This window comes from Haliotis rufescens, unplaced genomic scaffold, assembly GCF_023055435.1.
Source record: "Haliotis rufescens isolate VD_foot unplaced genomic scaffold, xgHalRufe1.0.p SCAF_16, whole genome shotgun sequence".
Taxonomy (NCBI): domain Eukaryota; kingdom Metazoa; phylum Mollusca; class Gastropoda; order Lepetellida; family Haliotidae; genus Haliotis; species Haliotis rufescens.
Genome location: NW_025963846.1, coordinates 5,919,269 through 5,945,000, shown reverse-complemented (window position 1 = coordinate 5,945,000; position 25,732 = coordinate 5,919,269). Strand labels below are relative to the sequence as shown.

The following is a 25,732-nucleotide window of genomic DNA, read 5'->3' as shown; positions in this document are numbered from 1 at the left end:
CATAATTTGCATCAAAACGTATGTATGTATTGCCGCACAGCAGTAATACTACCACTGTGACTGCACATGCGTGCCGGGATGGTACACACGTCGATTACGTTTAAAATGGTTTTGTAAATTCATCCAACTGATTTCAAAGCAGGCCCGGCCTATTTATTCGACAGAAGACATTTATAGAACATCTCAGGAGTGATATGACTGTAGGCACGGACAGTAAAATGTACAATGTGGAGCATGTCCATACCATGAGGGAAGGAGGGGTAAACTAACGGGTATTTTCATGCCATTTCTGGTGTCACCCGTCGTGATATGTTACAGGAACCCTGCAAAACTCATCCACTCACTGTACCTACATAAACTGAGAAGCAAAACAAAAGAAAAACTATGCCTCTCAGCTGATTTTATCATGTTTGATTTTTCCATTGAAAATATCTCAAGTTAACGATATATTATTCAAATTATAAACTCTACTTGTGCTAACTCAGCATTCGAAGAAAACGTGGTTTTATTTATAACAAAATTTTATTTTAAACTTTTAAAATTAAAAATGAATTTCATAATACACAACTTCTGATGGGTATTTTAGACATTTATTCTTTGAAAATTGAAAAAAGGCTTTTTTCGGCACAAATGTACGTTTCAAACATGATAGGAGTCATGTGATTACAAATTAATTTCTTTACATGAATAGCCAACTCAGACACAGTATTCTGACTCGGGGCCGACCAGTCATTGTGTTATCCCCTTGCCGAGCGCCAGGCAGGGTAACAACAAGTACCTTTTTGTAACGTCTTTTGGTATGCTCGGCCGGGGATCGAGCTCCGGACATTCCGCTCTTCGGGCGGACGCTCTACCACTAGACCACTGAGGCGGTCCATAACAAACAGGACAGTGCATGAATAGTTAACTTCCTTAACATAACGATATTACCTTCTCTGTTCTCTTGTAAATGATATAGGTGACTTTTGAATAATGCACTGATGAGAAAATGCATGAACGTCCCATGTTAAATCTTACATGTCATGAATAACAATCTACGTATACACGAGTTATTTCCCTTTCTTGTCTTTGCAAACAAATACGGGAATGTGCGCGTGATGCACGATGTACTGACTCACGCTGCCTAGCAGCGTCTGTCTCAACTTGCTGTGTCCCCGGGTACCCGTCACGATACACTCCGCTTCCTCCTCCTCTGCCAGACGCACAATGGCGTTCCCTGGGCACTTGTCCGCCAGTCTCACCACGCGCCCGTGAATCTGAGGGACGAAGACAAACATTGATTCTTTGTGGCATTTAGTACATTTTGTAACATGGATGCTGTATTTTTTTCTTCAATTTCAACAGTACAATATTCCCCATTCCCCATGGTGTAGCCTATAGTGGTTCAAGCGTTTGCTCGTCACGCCGAAGACCCGGGTTCGATTCCCCATATGGGTACATTATGTGAAGCCAATTTCTGGTGTCCCCTGCCGTGATATTAGTGGAATATTGCTAAAAGCGGCGTAAAACCATACTCACTCACTCAAGGGGTAGAACCGCCGATTCCCTGTTCAGGAGGCGGAGGTAGCACAAAAGACGTGCAGTTCATGCGCACGTGCACAATACGGTCTATCTATACAGTAGACCGTCTCCCTGATTTTTTTATAGGCTGTCTGCATGGAGAGCGGAAGGTCGCTCGTTCGATCCCCATGTCAAAAAGACGTCACAGGATGTTACTTGTTATTACCCTGCCTGGCGCTTTGCATTAAGTTAATAAAACAAGGATTGGTCGGCTCAGACAGAACTGTCTGAGTGGGGTATGTATGTTAAACTGCGGCATGGTATCTCAGTGGGCTGGCACTATAAAACCGGATTTAATTCCGACCGACTAGAACAAGCACGCACCCAAAGAAATTTGACGTCAACTAGGTTACCATTACTCAGTAATCAGCCGACACGCCCAAACTAATTCAGAAAAGTACCTGCCACGTACAGGACGCCTTCCTGTGACGTCAGGACGTGAAAACAGGATATTACTGCGATTAGTGCGAAGAAATCCATTTGCGACGAGCACCTGCCTGAAGCGTAATTGATTATCCCATAGACGACTGTCTTGACAAACATTGCGGAATCGTTTAAGATCTGCCGAAATGAGGGCCCGAAGAGTCGTCAAACGCCCCCTACTGGTACAACGTCATCGGAGACTGCGATCACAATGGTGTTTGGTACACCAAGGGTGGAACCTCAGAACATGGAAACGTATCCATTGGTCAGATGAAAGCAGGTTTCAGCTGCATGTGAATAATGGCCAAACGAGAGTGTGGAGGCACCAAGGTACAACATACACCCCCAAGAACATTAAACTAACTGTTCCGTTTGGTGGTGGCTCCGTGATGATATGGGTGTGCATATCCCACGATTGCAAGCTACACCTTGTGACTATACGGGGCAATCTCAATGGTGAACGTTACATCCGGGAAGTTCTGGAACCAGTTGTTGTTCCCTATTTTGACAACCACCCTCTGGCATCAAGACCCCTGTTCATTGACGATAACGCTAGACCCGACCGTTCAAGAGCTGTGACTGCACATTGGGCAAACAACGCCTTGCAACTCTACCTTGACCTGCAGTGAGTCCTGATCTTAACCCCATAGAGCACATTTGGGACATTCTTGGGCGTAGAGTGCAGGTAATGGACCCCCCTCCACACAATCTGGATGAATTGGCAGCAGCTTTGCATCATGAATTGGCGCTATTTCCCCTTGAGACGATCCGATGTCTGACTGGAGGGATGAGGAAAAGGGTCGAGGCTGTCATCCGGGCACGCGGTGGGCCCACCCGTTATTAATTTTTTTGAATGTCATTAATAGACGTTAATACACATTTTTATCTATTATGTGCAATAATTTATCGTTGTTCCAGATAAGCAGTGCTATACTTATAGAGGGTGTTGTTTTGTGGTAAAAACAGTATCGGTGTTTGGGCAACCATATCTCAATTAAAATTTCATTCTGGCTCAAAACTGTTTTGTTTTGTTTGTTCTAGGATGATTGCTCTTTACAAACAACTCTTTCTCCAACATCACTCTGTCCATTTTATCATGTTCGTGATTCTTATTTACTATACAGAAAATTTCTGGGGTGGGGGTTGGGGGTTGGGGGTGGTGCTTAACTTTTTTTGTTGATGTGTATATTATAGGGTTTTTCAGATCTGCTTCGGAAACGAGCACTACCGCCATTTTCAGTCAAAGTCAAAGTCGTTTTGACAATCCAAAACTATCAAAAGGCACCAGTTCATCAATAGACCTATTTGTGCCAAGTTTGGTCAATATATCACCCGTGGGTTTTGAGTTCTGCTCCGTAAACGAAACGTGACTGACTGACTGAGTGACTGACTGACGGACAGCAACCATTCCTCTATCCCCCTTCCACTTCATGGCGGGGGATAATAAGTCGCATCCGTCTGATTCGCCTACCCCAGACTCCTCAAGCCGGTTGTTGAGACTCGCGCAGACGCTCTGAATGTGTTCCTCTTCTTTCCGAAAGTGTTCGGCAATCTCCGCGGCGTCTGCGTTGAAGGAAAACACTGAAAATAGAACAAGAAAATAATTACATAGAACTTATTCTGTGTACATTGATTAGGTATAGGAATCTCCCTTTCGCTTCATGTGGAACACTTTCATTTGTGTTGTATCAGGCAATGAGTTGTCAGCTTTGTTAAGCAGCTTATATACCTTCTCATCAGTCGAGAACAGGGAGGTCATCATATTGGAGGTAAGCCCATGGACGTCAACATGGGGCTAATGAAAATAACACTCTCGACCATAATCAGGTTATACTCGAAGCTCTTACATCGTTGTACAAAGCTGGCTACCGGCAGCTGTGGTTGCAGATTAAATACATTACAGAAGCCAGCGCTGCCAGAACATTAGATTACAGTCGTTGACACAATGAGTGTCAGAAGCCTGGTGATACAACCACCACCATCCTCAACCACCACCATCCTCAACCACCACCATCCACAACCACCACCATCCACAACCACCACCATCCTCAACCACCACCATCCACCATCCTCAACCACCACCATCCTCAACCACCACCATCCTCAACCACCACCATCCACAACCATCCACAGCCACCACCATCCTTAAGCACCACCATCCTCAACCACCATCCACAACCACCACCATACTCAACCACCACCGTCCTCAACCACCACCATCCACAACCACCACCATCCTCAACCACCACCATCCTCAACCATCGGCATCCTCAACCACCACCATCCACAACCAGCACCATCCATAAACCAGCACCATCCTCAACCACCACCATCCACAACCACCATCCTCGACCACCACCATCTTCAACCACCACCATCCACCATCCTCAACCACCACCATTCACAACCACCACCATCCTCAACCACCACTATCCTCGACCATCACCATTCACAACCACCACCATCCTCAACCACCACCATCCTCAACCACCACCATCCACAACCACCACCATCCTCAACCACCACCATCCACAACCACCACCATCCACAACCACCACCATCCTCAACCACCACCATCCACCATCCTCAACAACCACCATCCTCAACCACCACCATCCTCAACCACCACCATCCTCAACCACCACCATCCACAACCATCCACAGCCACCACCATCCTTAAGCACCACCATCCTCAACCACCATCCACAACCACCACCATACTCAACCACCACCATCCTCAACCACCACCGTCCTCAACCACCACCATCCACAACCACCACCATCCTCAACCACCACCATCCTCAACCACCGGCATCCTCAACCACCACCATCCACAACCAGCACCATCCATAAACCAGCACCATCCTCAACCACCACCATCCACAACCACCATCCTCGACCACCACCATCTTCAACCACCACCATCCACCATCCTCAACCACCACCATCCTCAACCACCACCATCCACAACCACCACCATCCACAACCATCCACAACCACCACCATCCTCAACCACCACCATCCACAACAACTACCATCCACAACCACCACCATCCTCAACCACCACCATCCACAACCACCACCACCCTCAACCACCACCATCCTCAACCACCGGCATCCTCAACCACCACCATCCACAACCAGCACCATCCATAAACCAGCACCATCCACAACCACCACCATCCACAACCACCGGCATCCACAACCACCACCATCCACAACCAGCACCATCCATAAACCAGCACCATCCACAACCACCACCACCATCCACAACCACCATCCTCGACCACCACAATCCTCAAGCACCACCATCCACCATCCTCAACCACCACCATCCTCAACCACCACCATCCTCAACCATCCACAACCACCACCATCCTCAACCACCACCATCCACAACAACTACCATCCTCGACCACCACCATCCTCAACCACCACCATCCTCAACCACCACCATCCACAACCACCACCATCCACAACCACCACCATCCTCGACCACCACCATCCTCAACCACGACCATCCTCAACCACCACTATCCTCGACCATCACCATCCTCAACCACCACCATCCACAACCACCACCATTCACAACCACCACCATCCTCGACCACCACCATTCACAACCACCACCATCCTCAACCACCACTATCCTCGACCATCACCATTCACAACCACCACCATCCTCAACCACCACCATCCACAACCACCACCATCCTCGACCACCACCATCCTCAACCACCACCATTCACAACCACCACCGACAATCATATTCAACCACCATCTACCACCCATCAATACAACCACCCGCTACCAACACCAACAACCACCACCACCTACAACTAACATCATCACAACCACCATAACATCCACTACAACCACCACCACTACCCCCATCACCCATCACACACACAGCTCATTGACAGCTCCCACTGATATCAGCTCCAATATAAAAAGCAGAATTGGGTGTGACATCTATGCATGATGCACAACTGGTGTTTCAGTGTGTATAGAGCCGGGATTACAGGATGATTGTACAGAGAATATACGGCGTGTGAAACAGAGAGAGACTGTGAATAATTAAGATAAGTGGTGGGTGATCGATAATTGCTTTAAAATAAACATTAACAAGAACCAATAAATCCAGGCTCACAGATAAAGGCTTAACGTGGTAGCGGAAGCACATGGTAGTCAATGACACAGTATAATTTCTGTGCATTGTATATGTTTATCAGTATGTGACCTTTCCATGGCTACTATTGCCTGAACTCGATAGCGTTATGTGGGCGTAGCGTTTAACGCTGCACACATCAATATTCCAGCAATTTGACTTCGGTCTGTAAATAATCTGGTGGGACCAGACAATCCAGTGATTGACATCATGAGCATCGATCTACGCAAATGGAATCGATGACATGCATTAACTAAGTCAGCAAGTCTGACCACCCGATCTCGTTAGTCGCTTCTTACGACAAGCATAGTCGCCTTGTACGGCAAGCATGGGTTGCTGAATACCTATTCTACCCCGGATCTTCACGGGACGATATGAGTTTTGAGATGGGACAGTTTCTTGAAGCTGGCTGAACCTATAGAAGAGAGACAAGAGGGCGATTGTAAGTTTTCTTCGACCTGACTTGTGTCTTTTCTACTTGCCAAGTGCGGATTGGATACCTATTTGAAGACACCAACAGCTTCTTATACTATGCTGGATTCAAGAACAAGGCATGCAACATTGAAAGAATTAATTAATTAGCCAGTTACTTATTTCTGCTGCCCCATATTCGACTCATTGTGTTGCCTTTTTTATAAATAATTGTACGCCTGTGTGTAAAAGTGTGTGTTTGAATAATTATATTTTGTATTGATTATTTATTGATCTTGTGTAGTCATTTAAGTGATTTTTACAATTTAGTACTGTACGTACCGAGTTCCGGGTTAACCTCTTCGTTTCAGTTTGGAACTTACTTCGTGGCAATAGGTCTTAGTCGTCACGTACAGACGTCAGCTCAGTGGGTGAGGAAATGCCATCCCACTTACACGTTTCTATAACACAACTATTGCATAAATGTTTAGCAGAGCAGAGCTCCAGATAAGCTTTTGGTGTTGTGGGTATTTTACTCATGCATTTTAAAATCATTGGGTATCAGTTATTCTATCTGGGTATTTACATTTCTGTTACCCACTAGTTTTTACACATGTGGGTATTTAAGTTAAATATTTAAAAACAATATTCATCTAGTCCCTGCAAACTTGTGTCGTGTAGGTTCGAGAGCTTTATAGGACTCAAAAATACCACGATACTTCCACACGAAAGTGTGATGGCACATGATAATGACGTAACTGTCATCGTGGAGTTTGGCAAGGTTGACGGAATGCCCGTTTATAATTTCAAAATAAGTTGCTGATTTGCTAATCGAAAACGCAGGGTTACTTCACAATATTTTGATGATACGCACAAGTTTTATTTTTGTAGCGTATCTGTTATGTTCGTTGCGTATTTGATACGCTTGGATTTTATTTTACTGCGTATTTCTGCATTTCTGATGCGTATTTTACGCAGATACGCAGATTATCTGGAGCTCTGAGCAGACATTGTTTTATGGTTTTGGAAATGTTTTAATCGCTTGTATGTTGTATACGTATCTTATGACATCTTTTCACATGCTGGCAAATACAAAAAGTCAACATATGATCAAAGTTATAATATTAAACAACAATTTTACCATGAATTTGGACCCTGTTAGGTTTAGATATCAGGTTGTTATTTTTATGGGAAAATTCTGATTGAAACCAAAGATCAGAATTTATGCGCATGTGATAGTACTATCATATATTATTGCCGAATAATATGAAAATAACTACCATACGACTTTTGCTATAACATGTCGGTAAAATCTATTGGTGCAATATTTCCCAGCGTGCACATATCACCTTTCAGTTATTCTAACAATGTGATTGGCTGTGTGTAAACACTGGCGGAACCACTTTCGTCATATTCACTCGTGAATATTTCGATCACGAAATCACCCTTTTTAGTTTACGCTTGAAATCATCCAAACCTGTCACATACAATAACTGAAATACGTTGCTCCTGGTATTAACATTTCAAATACAGAAAACGTTAACCAGAAAAGCAAGATCTTATTGAAACTATCTACACTTCTGCAACATACGCAACTGATGATATATTTCATTGATGACGTCACTCAATAGACCGTCAGATGACGTCACTCACTAGGCCTATTTAATCAAACAAATTAGAAATCATAAAAGTCGACAAGTTCCTCCCTAATGCCGAATCGCTATATTGGTGCAATAAACTTGGACGTGACGTTAAACCCCATTTCACCTCACCTCCTAATGCCGAAGAGCACAGGAGCACCAACGAGCAATAGCGTTGTTTAACTGGACCCCTGTGACACACCGTTAATGCACCCTACTGCGCAGGCTCCTATTTTAAACAGGCATTAACCACAGAATGCTAGGCGTACAATTACCTCTTAACTGCATTGCCTGGTTCCTTACAAAACGTCGTATTCAGCCAGCATCATCGCCGTCCTTGCAGCGGCAAGGATTTCACTTAGGCTATAGAGCAGCATTAACAGCATATAAACACCAGATGAACTGTATTGAAGAAAACTTGGCAGTGTGTATTGTGTATCCATGGCTTAAACACTGTTTTTCACCAGCCCTTACTGGGCTGACATTTTTACCAAATGCACCAAGTAACCACTAAATGGAATCTGAAGTTTAACTGGAAACCGCTGCCAGTGCGTAAACAAGGTCACCAGGAGCACTATGCACATGTGCTTAGACATGGTGCTTTTTCATAGAGTGACACTAAGCGTTACATTACCGGATTCTCAATGACATTACGAAGTCACTGCATTGTTAAAACATTAAAACGGCCTTTGACGTTTCCAAAGACACCACACTAGGGGTGTCTGAAGGGCTTTGTGCCCGCCTATCATGGACTACATTAGTGGAGTTGGCTGATAATTAATTTTACGATGCTGGAGTGCATGGATCCCACTGAAGTTGTAGGTTTCCTGCCGCTGGTGTAAAAAGGTCCTCGACAGCAGATATGACTTCATCATCAGACTGTTCTTTCTTCATGTTTGGAAAAAGGTGGAAATCTGACGGTGCCAAATCTGGTAAATACGGAGGATGAGTTCAAAGCCTCTCATTGCATGGCGACAGGAGACTTGTCCTGGTGGAACAACACTCATTTAGTCAGTCTAACACGACGTTTAGCCTTGATATTCTAGCTAATGCGGTTGCCTGAGCAGATAAGCATGATACTGTCAGTTAATGGAGGTACATGTAGTTCACCAGGATTCCTTTGGCAATCGCAGAAAACCGGAACAGACCCTATTTGGAGAAGAGACAGTATATGTTTCAGCTGCTTTGACGGATCTTTTGTCTCTGGCTTATTGTGGTGAACCCAGTATACATCAATGGTTATACATCTCTCACCAGAATCAGCTGAGTCAGCCAAAAAGCGACGTAAATTGTCATGAGAAATGATGAACATTGAGCGTTTCTGGTCAGAAGTCAGAAACCTTGAAACTCTGCGTTCTAAAAGCCTTTGTCATGTCCATTTCATTCATCAGAATGTGCTCAACTCTCTCATGTACATTTGTATTGGCTACTAGTATATGACGTTTGGGGAGTCGTCGATCATCCATATTCGTTTTATGGGTATTACCAACTGTTTCCTTAGTGGTGTTAGTTGAAGGTCTTCCAAATCTTGGACCATCTTCGAAGCTCTCTCTTGCCCACGTGCCAGTTGCCAAAGAAGGGGAATTATCCCTTAAAGTTGACATCACGTCCACAATGCTGGCTGATGGAATTGGAGTTTCAGTTGGATATATTTGATGACCGCGCGGTAGCCAATTTTGTCTATTTACATCTATTAACATCAGCAGACTTAGTCACTCTGCCTAATTGTGTATTTGTATTCAAATGCAGACTTTAAGCATGGACAGTATTGTACTTAATACAATGTACATTCAAACTGCTATTAGTGTTCAAAACATACTTCGGGGGCGGTCGGGTAGCCAAGTGGTTAAAGCGTTCGCTCGTCCCGCTGAAGACCCGGGTTCGATTCCCGACATTGGTACAATGTGTGAAGCCCATTTCTGGTGTCCCCCGCTGATATTGCTGGAATATTGCTACAAGCGGCGAAAAACATACTCACTCACTCACTCACTCACTCACTCACTACATACTTCGTAGTTAGAAAGCGTCTCAGTCCCCCCTCGTGTTCTTCGTTTACATGTTGGAGATAACAAAATTAACCAGATAGTATTTGTTATAGCGCCATTACATAAATTATTTCCGCTGTGGTCAGGTAACTTGACCTTTCTATCAGTCTCTTCCAGAACACAAAACGTTTTGTTTGATATGTATTGCATCTCTGGTAAAACATAAAATATTGCGCTCGTTTTTCCTATATCAATCTTGTATGTATACAAGAGTGCTAGCAGTAGACATCCAATTACATCCAACCAGTACCGTGACGTCATATTTCATACTTCACAATGATGGGTGTCACATCATAATAGTGGCGTACGGTGAAGAACTAAACCGTGCAAAACTGGCTTTCATTTTTTTACAAGCGCTTACAATGCCTGTCACTAAAAAATCAATGTACATTGTTTGAGGTCATTATTTTTTTAATTCCGAATATCAACCCACACAAAACATTTGTCTTCCTTTCACTTTCAAATACTGATTGATAATAATGTAAGGAGAACAATACTATGTGTGTGTGTGAGAACATGAAAGAACATGTCATGTCGGGCCGTGACGTCACATCTATTACATCACAATGAACTTGTGACGTCATAAATTTATGCGCGGTTTAGAACTAGTCTTTGAAAGGTTCAGTTCATTTCATAGTGTTCTGGCGAAAGTTAGGCACGCGGCTTGAGAGTCACTGTTTTGTGTTTCGAAGCTGAGACCTCCCTAGATCCTGACATCCCGTCCCGCACGGGCACTTCTTGGGGAATTACAGCTCTCATTACTAGATAATGCAAGTGCCAGGCCAAATACCCCAGTGGAAGAGCTGCATTGATCCTAGCTCATAATGTCAGGAGGTAGTTCTGTAGTAGTCTGTCTCACAGTCCCTGAACCATATTACTTTCCCTTTCCCCAATGCCTTACTGTAATACTACAGCCCTAAATAAAGCAAGTCTAGATTTTCTTCAGGGTCTTCTATCTGACTGGGATCCTTTTCCAAGTAAATGCAGTTTGTTTCATCTAAATGACATATTGTCTGAGATTAAGCTTTAGCCTAGTTCTGGAGCAACACAGCTCAGTTCCTTCCTATAGTCGGTGGTTATGGTCATGGAGAGAACAATATGTTTCACAAACAAATATCGGAAGTACGAGAGGCATGAAGAATCTATGAGAAATAACGTGCCTGTCCCAAGTGAATGTAAGGTTGAAACCCAGAGCCTTTGGCTTGGGTAGTATCTCGATGTACAGCACACATTCACGAGGGACAGATATTAAGCGTTTCGAGAAGGTTATTCTATAATTTACTCATTGTCTTTAAATTATTGAAATTGACAAAAACGTCTTAAATGTCACCCCAACAGAGACACATCACTGAAATCAGCCTATTGTTCAGATGACAAAATGTTTTCATTTTGTGACGTCATGAACAATGGATGACGTCATATCGTTCTCAACAATGAGTCACGCAATACTCTGACATATCGCTTCAACCGACTATATAACCAGCATAGGTATCGCTAAAATGCACATGTGCATATAGGGACAATGGTTAATGGTGGTTGTCAAACACGCTGTTCATACGCTGTGTGGTGGTTAGAAATGATATTAATAACATATTAATTGTAACCACGTCTTGAACTTTCACTAGTGGATATATAAGATATTGTCACTATCGAGAGTGACGATATATTTTTATCGTCACTCGATAGAGACAGGGAATTTATTTCACTTAAACAGCAGTTGCGATATATGATATCTCAATGGATATAATAAAATGCATGCATATAATAAAATGCATTTCCTAACTGGTAATAGTAGTATATGACTTCTGGAGAGATCTACTCACGTGGAGAATGGAAGAAGTGGCCATATTCCGGACAGTAGCCAATCACTGCTTCGTACTCGTCATTAGTTGTATGGAGGTTGGCCACGTACCCTGTCAAAAGAGGAATAAGGTATGATAACTATCATTAGTCGTGTGAAGGTTGGCCACGTACCCTGTCAAAAGAGGAATAAGGTATGATAACTATCATTAGTCGTGTGGAGGTTGGCCACGTACCCTGTCAAAAGAGGAATAAGGTATGATAACTATCATTAGTCGTGTGAAGGTTGGCCACGTACCCTGTCAAAAGAGGAATAAGGTATGATAACTATCATTAGTCGTGTGGAGGTTGGCCACGTACCCTGTCAAAAGAGGAATAAGGTATGATAACTATCATTAGTCGTGTGGAGGTTGGCCACGTACCCTGTCAAAAGAGGAATAAGGTATGGTAACTATCATTAGTCGTGTGGAGGTTGGCCACGTACCCTGTCAAAAGAGGAATAATGGATGGCAATTAGTCGTGTGGAGGGTCATTCATAGTTCAGTTCACGTCATGCGTCTCTCTGTTAAGATGTTTACTATGACTAAGTACAACTATTAAATTAAAGCGTGGAAGAACACAAGAGAACGACAACAGATCTGTAGATTTCTAATGGAGGTTATACACATATACCAACGTTGTGACACCTGGAAAAATGGAACGTACCAAAAGTTGCACTGCGGTGTTGGATAAATATATACTCGCATTCTTGATCAAAGTGATTTAAATCTTCAGCACATCTGTTTGTATCACGTTCTGCACGTGCAAGTTTTTACAGATTTGATTATTTACAGTGAGTGAGTTAGTAATTTTACAGCCACTACAAATGGGCTTCACATGTGGGGAATCGAACCCGGATATTCGGCGTGGCGAGAGAACGCTTTAACCACTAGGCTACCCCTACGCCCCGGTTATATACAGGCCGACTAGATAATGCCTGTATTACTGCTGACTGTGGCGTAAAACAACAAACAAACGCCATATCGGCTATAGAAATAAACTTATATATAACCAGTCACGATTATCTCTCGAAACATATCCATTGGACGTAAAGGGGCGGTCCGGTAGCCTATTGGTTAAAGCGTTCGCTCGTCACGCCGAAAACTCGGGTTCGATTCCCGACATGGGTACAATGTGTGAAGCCTATTTCCGGTGTCCCCCGCCGTGATATTGCTGGAATATTGCTAAAAGCGGCGTAAAACCATAACACTCACTCACTCACTCATTGGACGTAAAAGTGAAAATAGTGGTGAACATTATATGAATGGATCACTAAAATAAGTGATGACACCAGGTGTTCGACAAAATGATAAAGATGAACTATATAATAAACACATTCCCTGGCCCTATTCAAGCTAATTACATCTGCACCATGATTAGAGGAAATAACACCCGTGGTATAAAGCTTAATTCCACACCGGATATTGACGGAGCCTCTTTAACTGCACAACTTACTATGGATGGAAATTAGGATTTAATGAACATATTCTGCCAACTATATGGACTGGTGTCGTACTCCTTACTCGGCTTTGACCTTGGCTACACGGTCATTGACCGATGTCCACAGGGACAGGAGCATCCAATGTATAATTGATTTAATTATTCCCACTGATCCGTCGAAGAGGCTGGCAAGTGTCAAATGACTAATAAGAACTACTGCCTTAAAAAAGGATGCTGTCTTGAAGCATTCTATAAATTGATTTGTGGGAGTCCTTCTCTGGGGTTCTTGAATTAGCTGGAATAGTTTTCACCAAAAGCCTTTGCAGTGAATGTAGTCGTATTTGCTGAAAGTTGAGTGTAAATATTACGCATTGATATGAATGCAATAAAAACGGTAATCTATGTTTAATATCGGGGTGAAAATATTTGAACCACACGATTGTTTGAAGTGTGTCGTGAATCAAATATCACTGAGGAAAAAACAAAACTCAATTTCTGTGCAAAACATAAAATGGGAAAGTTGTGTTTCATTGTAGCTCAAGAGTCAACGCTCACTTTTCACGTCCACGTCACTTTTCAATGCACCCAGTGGCAACTGGTACACAAAGCTTTATAATTACCCTCGGACTACAGCCTTTTAATTCTTGATTTGAAAGCTGAAAAGCTATTAAACATTTCAAGCTCGATCTCGAAATTACTTTTAGCTTGAAATTATATCTTTGATTTTGGAAAATGAAATCCTTAAACTCTCGTTAATCACTAAAGCTTATTGATCTGTTTTATAGGTGTTTCATACTGTTGAAATTTAGAACTATAAGAGCCGTTTTAAAGTCATATCACCCTCATAAGTCAAATATTCCACTCAAAATAATTAAAGAACACCCATTCTTTCATTTCACAATAGTTAATCTGTCATGGCATGGCAAACTAACTACAATCATATGAAAGAATCGGGTGTTCTTACTTATTTTGTGTGAAAACTTATTCTGTGTAGTATATATTTGCGTATATATCATACGACTGAACGTTGTGAAAGTGTTAAGTTTATTTGAGATATATCATGTAAAATTTGAATTTACTTTGAAAATCCAAACATATATTATTCAATAAACATAAATGTTGTCGCTTCACTTTGAATTTCATGTCCATAATATCCGAGCAGTTGTTCAGATTGTAAGCACTTAAAACTTTATTCACAACAAACACGTTTTGAATGATAAAAAGGGTTATAAATCTGAATCGGCGATAACAACGACTCCTTGACAAAACCGATAACTAACCACGCCGTAAATAATCTAGGGATAGGTATAAAACAGAAACAACATGTAGCTATTACTTTATGAAAACAGCTACAGTGAATGTGAGGCTTTGAACTTCTGATCTACGAAATGAGTAACATGAAGTACGAGAAGTTGTGATGATGATTATTATTATTATTATTGATGATGGGTTCAGTCAACGTAGAGAACGTAGATGATCTGCGTCAATATTCATTCATTCATTTACGCATTCATTCATTGTCTCAAACGTCTTTTCTGTTTGTCAATTGTATATTGATATATTGCATTCTGTATTTGTGCGTGCGGCGCATAAATAAACATTTACTACCACCAGCAGTAAATAGTAAACTGTATTATTCTCTTTCGGTTTGCATCCATCACACTGAACTGTCGGTTGCAAGTGACTTGTTCATTAAATATTCAACAGCGAGATGTTCCCAATAATCAATACATGTGCAGTTCTAATGTAACAAATCCTATTAAGGTCACCGACTCAGATGGGGTCGGACGTTATTGTCATCCAGAGCAGCCCCCTGCTCTCACCCCCTTCACCTGGGGTCAGTAATGACTGACAATAATTAATGGGGTCAAAATAATACAGATGCATTCAAAACCATCCTGATTGTAATAGTGATGGAGTAACGTAACGTGATTGGTGATAAAGGGGGGGGGGGGGGGGGGGGATTGGGGTATTCGCTGTGCAGAGTTGCGTCCCTCGGGCACGCCAGAAATCTTTGATTGTGGGTTCGAATCCCGGTTCGCACCGATTATGTTTCTAGGTTTCATGGCACCATACCCGTGCTCGTGGGTTTCACCGAACTGGTAAACGTCTGAGCCCTGCATCACTTGGGATTTTCCTCTCACATTAAGCTGACACTCCGCGATATAACTGGAATACTGTTAAAAGCGGCGTTAAACCCAACTCACTCACTCACTCACTCGATGTAGCTGAGATGGGAACTCCCGTTTAACAATAACGACACATCAGCCACTATCTTGTTTTTACAAATTTCAGTTACAGTATTAAACATTATTTTACTTCAGGTTGACAAAATGGACATGTTATTAAGTACTGATAAAAGTTTTCACACGGAGAACTACAGAGACAGGTAGGACTGTCTATTAATTTACCTCAATTCCCTTTCCCCTGAATCCCACCTATTTCAACCCCATCCTCAGCTTTCACCACGGTAATTGATAGATCCTGTAGGCGTTCATATGTCAAGTGAACAATCACATGTTGAATTGACCGATATCGTTAACCGGTGCCTGTGCGAACTTTTCGTCTAAAGTTGCACGATTAACAAATCTTACCAGTAATCACGTCGTACAATGTAAACACAGATGTTTCCAGGGAGTTTGATTTCATGGAATTCAAAGCGTTTGCAACCGAGAATGGTTTACACTATACCGAAAAGTCAAGAGCAGGGTGCCGTCGTACAAAGCGATCTTAGTGCCGAGGTGATCGTAACTCCCGTACCTTAATATAGACTTACGACAGTCGTAGCGCTAAGGCTGCTTTGTACAACGCCACCCAGGAAACCTGTGAAACTTGTGAATTGATAGTTTTACATTCATTTAAAGCATCAGATCTATTACTTGCCCGTGAAGAGATCACCTGTTTAATAAATTTTCAGCTGTATTACACAGTGCTTATGTACTGTGGGAACAAGTTTCTTCTCGGGCGAGTAATAGAATGTCACAATCTCGTCTTTGCAAGACTCGAGTTTCAAGCTTTTATGGACTTGTGTTGAAATATTCTTTAAATCAAAAGCCACTCGGGAGATATTCTCTATGTATATACTTGATGTCCTGATTGATAAGGTCTCACTAGATAGTTAGTATGAACCCATTTTCATGGGAATATTTACACTTGTGCCTGGCAATAGTATTGTCAACTTAATCGTTATAATATTAATAAATTGGATTAGAAAAAAAGAACATACTTATCACCTTTCCCACCTCGTGTCAGGAAATGTATAGTCAGGCGAACTATAGACAGCCGCTAGGTATCTACGTTTTAAACTTGAGAATGTTCATCTCCTTGATGGAGTTTTGAGAGAAAGAATAACAATATGGATGGCAATGGTAATAAAACGTCCGGAGACAAGAAATTGTAATCGCGTGTTTTCATGACGTTATGTGATCTCCGAAAATGTACGGGATGGCTCAGACACGGGCTAGCAACGGTTGCTAAGGAGATGGGCGGGGCTTAATTGGAAAGGTGCTCTATGAATTGGGAACACCCCGACTTACACGTACTTCGTTCTTACATATAAATCAACACTGGGTCAAGGAGCATCCATATATCGTGTAATAAGCTCGCTATAACGAGGATGTATACAAAGAGTGACTATTTATATCTCTGGTATAACTCAATATAAGTAGAGCAACGCTACTTTATCAACGTTATAGCAGTAAGCTGACAGCTTACAAGATTCTTTTATCAAGCATGAGTCACATACACGCAAAGACAATGAGCAGCGGACAATCATATTTAACAGCACAATTAAGCTTCAGTTAAGTCTTCATGCACACTCTATTACAGCTGTATCTCATCCTTCACACTACACACCTCCGCCGACAGATGACGGCATGGCATATCCATAAACCCGTCGTTGCCGACAGCGTTACCAGTTCTCGCGGGGAGAACTTTAAACACTCGTAAACGCATACGCAAACGCTCCCGAAAGCGCAAATGCGCCAATCCTACAGATGAGTAATAATTATTCCAATCTGTCTATATCAAGAGATTAATTTTAACACTGCTGGAAATTTCCGATCATCTGTCAAGAGAGAATAGGCAGCCAATCAGTTGGTCACCGTAGCGCGTTGGTTTTTCAATACGTTATACATTCTCCATTTTTCTATGAAAATTAGAAAATACAGCTTTCACGATTACAAGTGGGGAAATCAGTTGTCTCAATCCATGTTTGGAAAGTTGCCCTATAGAATGGTCTGTAACGTCACCAATAATGGTTTGCGACCTATTCAATAATTTGCGATGTGCGCTGACAAAGGACCGCAACACAAACAATCAGGAGAATGGAATATCAGGAACACTGTGCGTGTACTTGCCAATCAGCATGACACACAAACTACGATGTTCAGAGACGTCAGAGATCAGATGTTCATCCCAAAACAGACTGGGTAAATTCCACATGGTAATGGTCTGGTTTGCTGGGATCGATTCCTTCGCTGGGATTACGGCATATCAAAACAATTTCACACTCTACCGCACACACGTCACACTACCTTAAACCTTCCGGCAAATGGACTAACCCATCAATAAATAATAACATAAAGAAAAAGAAACAATTGCACCCTCGAATTGTTGAGTTGAGAACATCCTCTTTGACACTGATCCCGGAGGGTTCATTGTCAGTCAGGATCACATCAGGAGATAGGTGAGGTGAAGTAGGGTTTAACGTCGCGTCCAAGATTATTGCACTTATATAGCGACGTGCATGCACGTGTGTGTGTGTGTGTGTGTGTGTGTGTGTGTGTGGCTGCTTGTACTAGTCCGGACTGATGCCGATTTTTAGTGCTAGCTCACTGAGATACCATGCCGCAGTTTAACATGAATTACCACTCAGACACAGTATACTGACTCCGAGCCGACCAGTCCTTGTTTTAGCCCCTTGTTTTAGCTCACTGAGATATCATGCCGCATTGACAGGGTAACAACAAGTACCATCTTTTAACGTCTTTTGGTATGACGAGGTCGGGGATCGAACCCCGGACCTTCCGCTCTCCGGGCGGACACTCTATAGATATAGCTACCACTAGATCACGGAGGCGGTATCATCAGGAGATAAGTCACTACTGCACTGTAGCCTGATGGTGTCCTTCAGCAAAGTCAACAGTCTAACATAGGTTTGTTTGGTTTTGTTGGGGAGTAGACAAATTGCACTAGAGTACATTGTGTCATCAACCAGACAATGTACGATGTTTGGGCAAACAAAGATAATAGACAACGCGATGAATGTTTAGAGTCTGCTCTGAAATCTGGCCAACTCTCTGCGCTGGTCTGGCTGGGTTATTATACAATTGAACCCCCGGAGCGTGGAACGACTGTCCAGTATATTCAATGTTCTCCACTATTTTGGCTTTAATACCCCATGGAATCTGTGTCGGCAAATTATCGAGACTGATTATTCTCTGGCATTGACGTTTTATATATTATATTATTTACGGTATTTCTACAGCCGATATGACGTCCCAGGCCCATGTTTGCAGCGTTAGAAAATTGGCATCAGTCCTGTAGCCCTTGACAAACTGCCCAGTAGAAATTTGCCCTTTTTAAGAGTTTTGCTATATATTGTCATAATAAGGACTAGTGGACGAAAACTGTTAGTTTCTACCGCTGGTTTGTTTGTTGTTTATGCCAAAGTCAGTAGTATTCCAGCTAATGTACAAGGTCACGTCCCAAAGCGCTTAGACGACCGTAACTCCCATTCTTCAACAAAGACCTACAGTCGCAGTACCATGGCCTACTTAATTACCATATTGACTTACAATATTGGTCGTCCTACACTTGCTTTATGGGTCGCTATCATGATTTATTCACGTGAAACAACTCACAGTGGTGGACGGAATAAATACAGACTGATGAAAACAAAGACAGTCTATGTTTAGCGAGGCCGCGCCTTGATACCACTGTAACAACGGTGAAATAACACTATCTGAAGCCAACATTACGCATTATTGCAACTCCTAAAACCCACATTTCATATGTATTAAGATGGTGTAATAGTTTATTATTATCAACTTACGTCGATACATACGTATACTTAAAAATGGGTTTACCAATATCACTGCTGCAGTAATGTTCTTTCATGTAAAATACAACTCGAAAATATAACGGTAATCGTCGCTTACCACAGCCGAATTTCAGATTTGGCAAATACTATCAGCAAAAGGGACATTATAGCAAAATAACTTTGTAAATATGGGAATATAGCTAGCCTCTAGGAATTTAAAATAACAGACATCAAATTTATCAAAGAAAATTATGAAAACATGGCATCATTGTGTTTATGACTGGCTATTGTTGATACCACGAGAACCTGGCGAAAGGGGTCGATAGGCCATGATTTCTCTCCGGATAATCCTGCACGACAAATTGTCATGGGTGAGATTGACCATCAATCAGGACACGAGGCGTGAAGAGGTGTTCATGTTGTGTTGCTGCTTTGCTATTGTTGTGTAACTGACCCTGTGTCATGGTATGAAGATATTGATCGTGTATCGACCGCTGGGGTATGCATCCTTTCTCCATCAAGTTTATATCCACCTCTCGGGAATTGTTGGCCATATAATTACTTCGATTTGAATCCCAGCATCTAATGGTGTATTAGCTGTAATCCACTACGCCAGCCGGAAATGTGAAATTTGACTTCTCAAAGACGTGGGTGAAGTAAGATGAAATGAATTATTGCTATTATATCAGCGACATCCATGTGTTTGTGTGGGTGGGTGGGGGGGGGGTTGTTTGTCTGTGGTTGTGTGTGTGATCATCTACCATCGGATGAGTGGGATCTTTTGAATAAACACGGCGAATGTACTGTACACTAGGGGTGTGACGATACTAAAAGACCTGTATACATTGTTAGTCCATAGGCTGAATATTAACCTAGTCACTAACGGTATACGTTCTCAGCACCTGGCGCTTGTTTGTCCACTTCCGAACTCATACAGGTTTCAAAGTTCTAGCCCACCCCAGTTAAACATGGATACCCCACTCAAACACAATAAAATTACTGAGAGACGAAAGTGGCATTGTTTTATCTCCTTTATGCCAAACGCCGGGGTAACAACAAGTGTCATCATTTGGTCGACGTTCTTTCCACTACGGGGCCGTCTATGTACTTACAATACAACTTTGGGGGTATTTGTTAGAAGGTTCTCGCTTCTTTCACTTCTGATTGTGCGTGCGTGGATGCTTGTACAAGTCCAAACTAATACCGGTTTCATAGTTCTAGTCCCCCACATTATAACATGGATACCCCCACTCAGACACATGCTGACTTCGAGCAGACCAGTCCTTGTTTTATCCTCTTACTGCCGACGCCAGGCAGGGTGACAACAAGTACCATCTTATGGAATGACTTCCCCTCTTCGAGCAGACGCTCTGTCCACACGGAACGCGGATGCTCTTGCAAAGATGTCAGTGTGACCCAAAATGAACATAACACCAGTGTTATGCAAACGTCCCTGTCGTCCCTGCCCACACAGAATGTAATAAGACGTAGTCAGGAATAATTGCCGTCACGGTGTCTGATCTCAGGGTATGATATGACGCTAAAACCCGTGTTGTTTGACCCACGTGATGTAGGAAAACATCTGCATATGTGATGTTAAAAGAGATTTCACAAAAAATGCTTCAGACCGCGTCGACACCATACAATTCAATAAGGCGTAAATCAACGTAAATGCATTACAGAAGTCTGAACTCGGGCCGCCAATTCATCGATCAGAAGGGAATATGTTCAGCCTGGCGCACGTACAAACAAGATATATTGATGGATTAGTTCCATGTGCTATGCATCAGACACTGTTGTATAATTAGGACACGGAAATTCTTTTCAAAGGGAGTACAGATACTGAACACTTCTCTCACTGCGTGTATTTACCACATTTACCTCATCTATACCTCAACCGTGCAATGTAGTCAATCTCTTACCAAGTGTATAGACCAGACCTATACCTCTCCCGTGCAATGTGGTCCTTCTCTAACCAAGTGTATAGACCCGACCTATACCTCAACCGTGCAATGTAGTCAATCTCTTACCAAGTGTATAGACCAGACCTATACCTCTCCCGTGCAATGTGGTCCTTCTCTAACCAAGTGTATAGACCCGACCTATACCTCTCCCGTGCAATGTGGTCCTTCTCTAACCAAGTGTATAGACCCGACCTATACATCTCCCGTGCAATGTAGTCCTTCTCTAACCAAGTGTATAGACCCGACCTATACCTCTCCCGTGCAATGTGGTCCTTCTCTAACCAAGTGTATAGACCCGACCTATACCTCTCCCGTGCAATGTGGTCCTTCTCTAACCAAGTGTATAGACCCGACCTATACATCTCCCGTGCAATGTAGTCCTTCTCTAACCAAGTGTATAGACCCGACCTATACCTCTCCCGTGCAATGTGGTCCTTCTCTAACCAAGTGTATAGACCCGACCTATACATCTCCCGTGCAATGTAGTCCTTCTCTAACCAAGTGTATATACAGACCTATACCTCTCCCGTGCAATGTGGTCCTTCTCTTACCAAGTGTATATACAGACCTATACCTCTCCCGTGCAATGTGGTCCTTCTATTACCAAGTGTATAGACCAGACCTATACCTCTCCCGTGCAATGTGGTCCTTCTCTTACCAAGTGTATATACAGACCTATACCTCTCCCGTGCAATGTGGTCCCTCTCACACCAAGTGTATATACAGACCTATACCTCTCCCGGGCAATGTGGTCCTTCTCTAACCAAGTGTATAGACCAGACCTATACCTCTCCCGTGCAATGTGGTCCTTCTCTAACCAAGTGTATAGACCCGACCTATACCTCTCCCGTGCAATGTGGTCCTTCTCTAACCAAGTGTATAGACCCGACCTATACCTCTCCCGTGCAATGTGGTCCTTCTCTAACCAAGTGTATAGACCCGACCTATACATCTCCCGTGCAATGTAGTCCTTCTCTAACCAAGTGTATATACAGACCTATACCTCTCCCGTGCAATGTAGTCCTTCTCTTACCAAGTGTATATACAGACCTATACCTCTCCCGTGCAATGTGGTCCTTCTCTAACCAAGTGTATAGACCCGACCTATACCTCTCCCGTGCAATGTGGTCCTTCTCTAACCAAGTGTATAGACCCGACCTATACCTCTCCCGTGCAATGTGGTCCTTCTCTAACCAAGTGTATAGACCCGACCTATACATCTCCCGTGCAATGTAGTCCTTCTCTAACCAAGTGTATAGACCCGACCTATACCTCTCCCGTGCAATGTGGTCCTTCTCTTACCAAGTGTATAGACCCGACCTATACATCTCCCGTGCAATGTAGTCCTTCTCTAACCAAGTGTATATACAGACCTATACCTCTCCCGGGCAATGTGGTCCTTCTCTTACCAAGTGTATATACAGACCTATACATCTCCCGGGCAATGTGGTCCTTCTATTACCAAGTGTATAGACCAGACCTATACCTCTCCCGTGCAATGTGGTCCTTCTCTTACCAAGTGTATATACAGACCTATACCTCTCCCGTGCAATGTGGTCCCTCTCACACCAAGTGTATATACAGACCTATACCTCTCCCGGGCAATGTGGGCCCTCTCACACCAAGTGTATATACAGACCTATACCTCTACCGTGCAATGTGGTCCTTCTCTTACCAAGTGTATAGACCAGACCTATACCTCTCCCGTGCAATGTGGTCCTTCTCTAACCAAGTGTATAGACCAGACCTATACCTCTCCCGTGCAATTTGGTCCTTCTATTACCAAGTTTATATACAGACCTATACCTCTACCGTGCAATGTGGTCCTTCTATTACCAAGTGTATTTACAGACCTATACCTCTCCCGTGCAATGTGGTCCTTCTCTTACCAAGTGTATATACAGACCTATACCTCTCCCGTGCAATGTGGTCCTTCTATTACCAAGTGTATATACAGACCTATACCTCTCCCGTGCAATGTGGTCCTTCTCTTACCAAGTGTATATACAGACCAATACCTCTACCGTGCAATGTGGTCCTTCTATTATCAAGTGTATATACAGACCTATACCTCTCCCGGACAATGTGGTCCCTCTCTTACCAAGTGTATAGACCCGACCTACCTCACCCGTGCAATCTGGTCCCTCTCTTACCAAGTGTATAGACCAGACCTATACCTCATCCGTGCAATTTGGTGCCTCTGTTACCAAATGTACATAAGTAAAGATAAGATATATGGATGAACAACTTCTTTATTACAATTAGGAGCGACGTTTCGGTGTAGTTTCTAACACCGTTATCAAGCAAGTGAGAACCTACACCGAAACGTCGCTCCTAATTGTAATAAAGAAGTTGTTCATCCATATATCTTATCCTTACTCAGTTCTCCAACTTCTAAATGCCTCTCAAAGAAGTCAAGTGTACATACATACCAATACTCTTTCATTTGCATGTACCCTATACATATTGTACCGGTGTATGGGGACAATACTCCAAATCGGCGTACACGCTACATATGTACTGCATCCCTGCATGTAGGGTGTGGGGGTGGGGGTGGGGTAGGGGATTCTTCAACTTTCATGTGTACCCAACTTCTACTGAATCCGTGCAAGGATGCCCTTCACTTACCAAAAGTCGAGGAGTCGACTGGATCAGCATTGAATGTGGGCTTAGTCTCAAGTGGGCGTATGTTGTATTTCAAACCGGACAGGGTTTATAAATATAAGACGTCAAAGCCAGAGAATAACCAACAACAAATTCCCCTGGGCGTAAAGGGCAAAATACCTTTGGAAATTATATGAAAGGACAACTGAAAATAAATGACACCAGGTGTCTTTGCATAAGGGTAAGCATGTCCTGCCCTGCCGATAGCACTTCCACTCAAACAATTTACATTAAAAAGCACATTTTTTTTTGTAGCCTTACGCCGCACAGCAGCCTATCTGTGTGGTTTCACGCCTGACTTACCCGATACTGTTATACCCGCAACACGCTGCCAGTGTAAGTAAAAACGTGCCAACAGGTAGAACACATGCGAATGTTTTGTTTGGGACGCTGATCGCTACAAAGGCACTGCACATGAACAGGTGATTCACACATCTACATGTACTCACATTCAAATGCTCTCACGGAGTAGTCGCTGCCGTCCATAGCTATCACCACTCGCCGGGCTGGGTGCGAGTGTGCGGCCATGTTTGACACTGTATGTCGTCTGCCTCCTTCAAGCGACCTGAATAATCCACGATGCGATAACTCGAATATAACGGTGGTCAACGTGTACGAACGAACTTCCGTGTGCCCTCCAGTATCAGCGTGCTGCAGTCGATGTCAGTCGACAGGGGAGTCGTGCAGTGTGCACTCAGCCTGACGGGAATTCTGTGCACGTTGACGGATAGTGCCAGAGCAACTGAATGACCCAATTCAATTAATTGCTGGTGTATATGGAGGCTGATATTAGTTAATGTTGTGTGAATATTCCCGCTCAGATAAGATAAGATTTTACGCCGCGCGAAGCAATATATACTCACAAGCAAAAGAAACGCAAGTCGAGTATGCAGTATACATGTTATTTATTTTCAACAGAAAAGACAAGAAATACTAATAGGGCAAGACTGAAAAATTTTTGACTGAAGACAGTTTAATGGATTAAAAGGCAGATGACATAATTGTTTTTTTCAAATGTTAAGGGCTTACACAGTTTCGGGTCAATACCCAAAATGTCAGTCAATACCTGGTGTGACCACCATTAGCATTGATCACTGCCACACATCTCCTGTACAGTGCGTGGATCAGCCGATTTGTGAAGGCCCTAGGGATCCTCCTGCACTCATCCAGAGCAGCTGTGCGTAGTTTATCGGCAGTTGTAGGGACTGGGCGCACATTGTGCAGACGCCTTTGAACCTCATCCCACAAGTGTTCGATGGGGTTCAGATCAGGGCTGAGGGCTGGCCACAGTAGAATGTGTTGTTGCGGAAAGGCCATGGTAGCTCTGGCAACATGGGGACAAGCGTTGTCCTGCTGGAAAATGTGTTGTTGATGTTGTGCAAAAAAAAAGGAACAACGTGGGGTCTGATCACTTGGTCGATATACCGCTGAGCAGTGACGCCGTGTCTCCGACCCTGACCAAATTCAGAAAGCACATGGGTCCAAGTCTCGCAGTAAGTCCAATCCCTGCCCATATCATGACGCTAGGTCCACCC

The 25,732-nt window shown here is 43.1% G+C and overlaps 1 protein-coding gene across 1 annotated transcript; it reads right to left on the bottom strand.

Moving 5' to 3' along the window:
• Nucleotides 1-576: 576 nt before the first annotated feature.
• On the bottom strand, nt 577-24,973 carry LOC124120701 (TRAP-T-associated universal stress protein TeaD-like). Its single transcript, XM_046483580.2, has 4 exons — nt 24,647-24,973; nt 12,071-12,160; nt 3,455-3,564; nt 577-1,256 (listed from the first exon to the last, which is right to left on the bottom strand). The coding sequence occupies exons 1-4, from the start codon at nt 24,723-24,725 to the stop codon at nt 1,050-1,052; spliced, it is 486 nt and encodes a 161-aa protein (XP_046339536.1). The 5' UTR covers nt 24,726-24,973; the 3' UTR covers nt 577-1,049.
• Between the last annotated feature and the right edge of the window lie 759 nt (nt 24,974-25,732).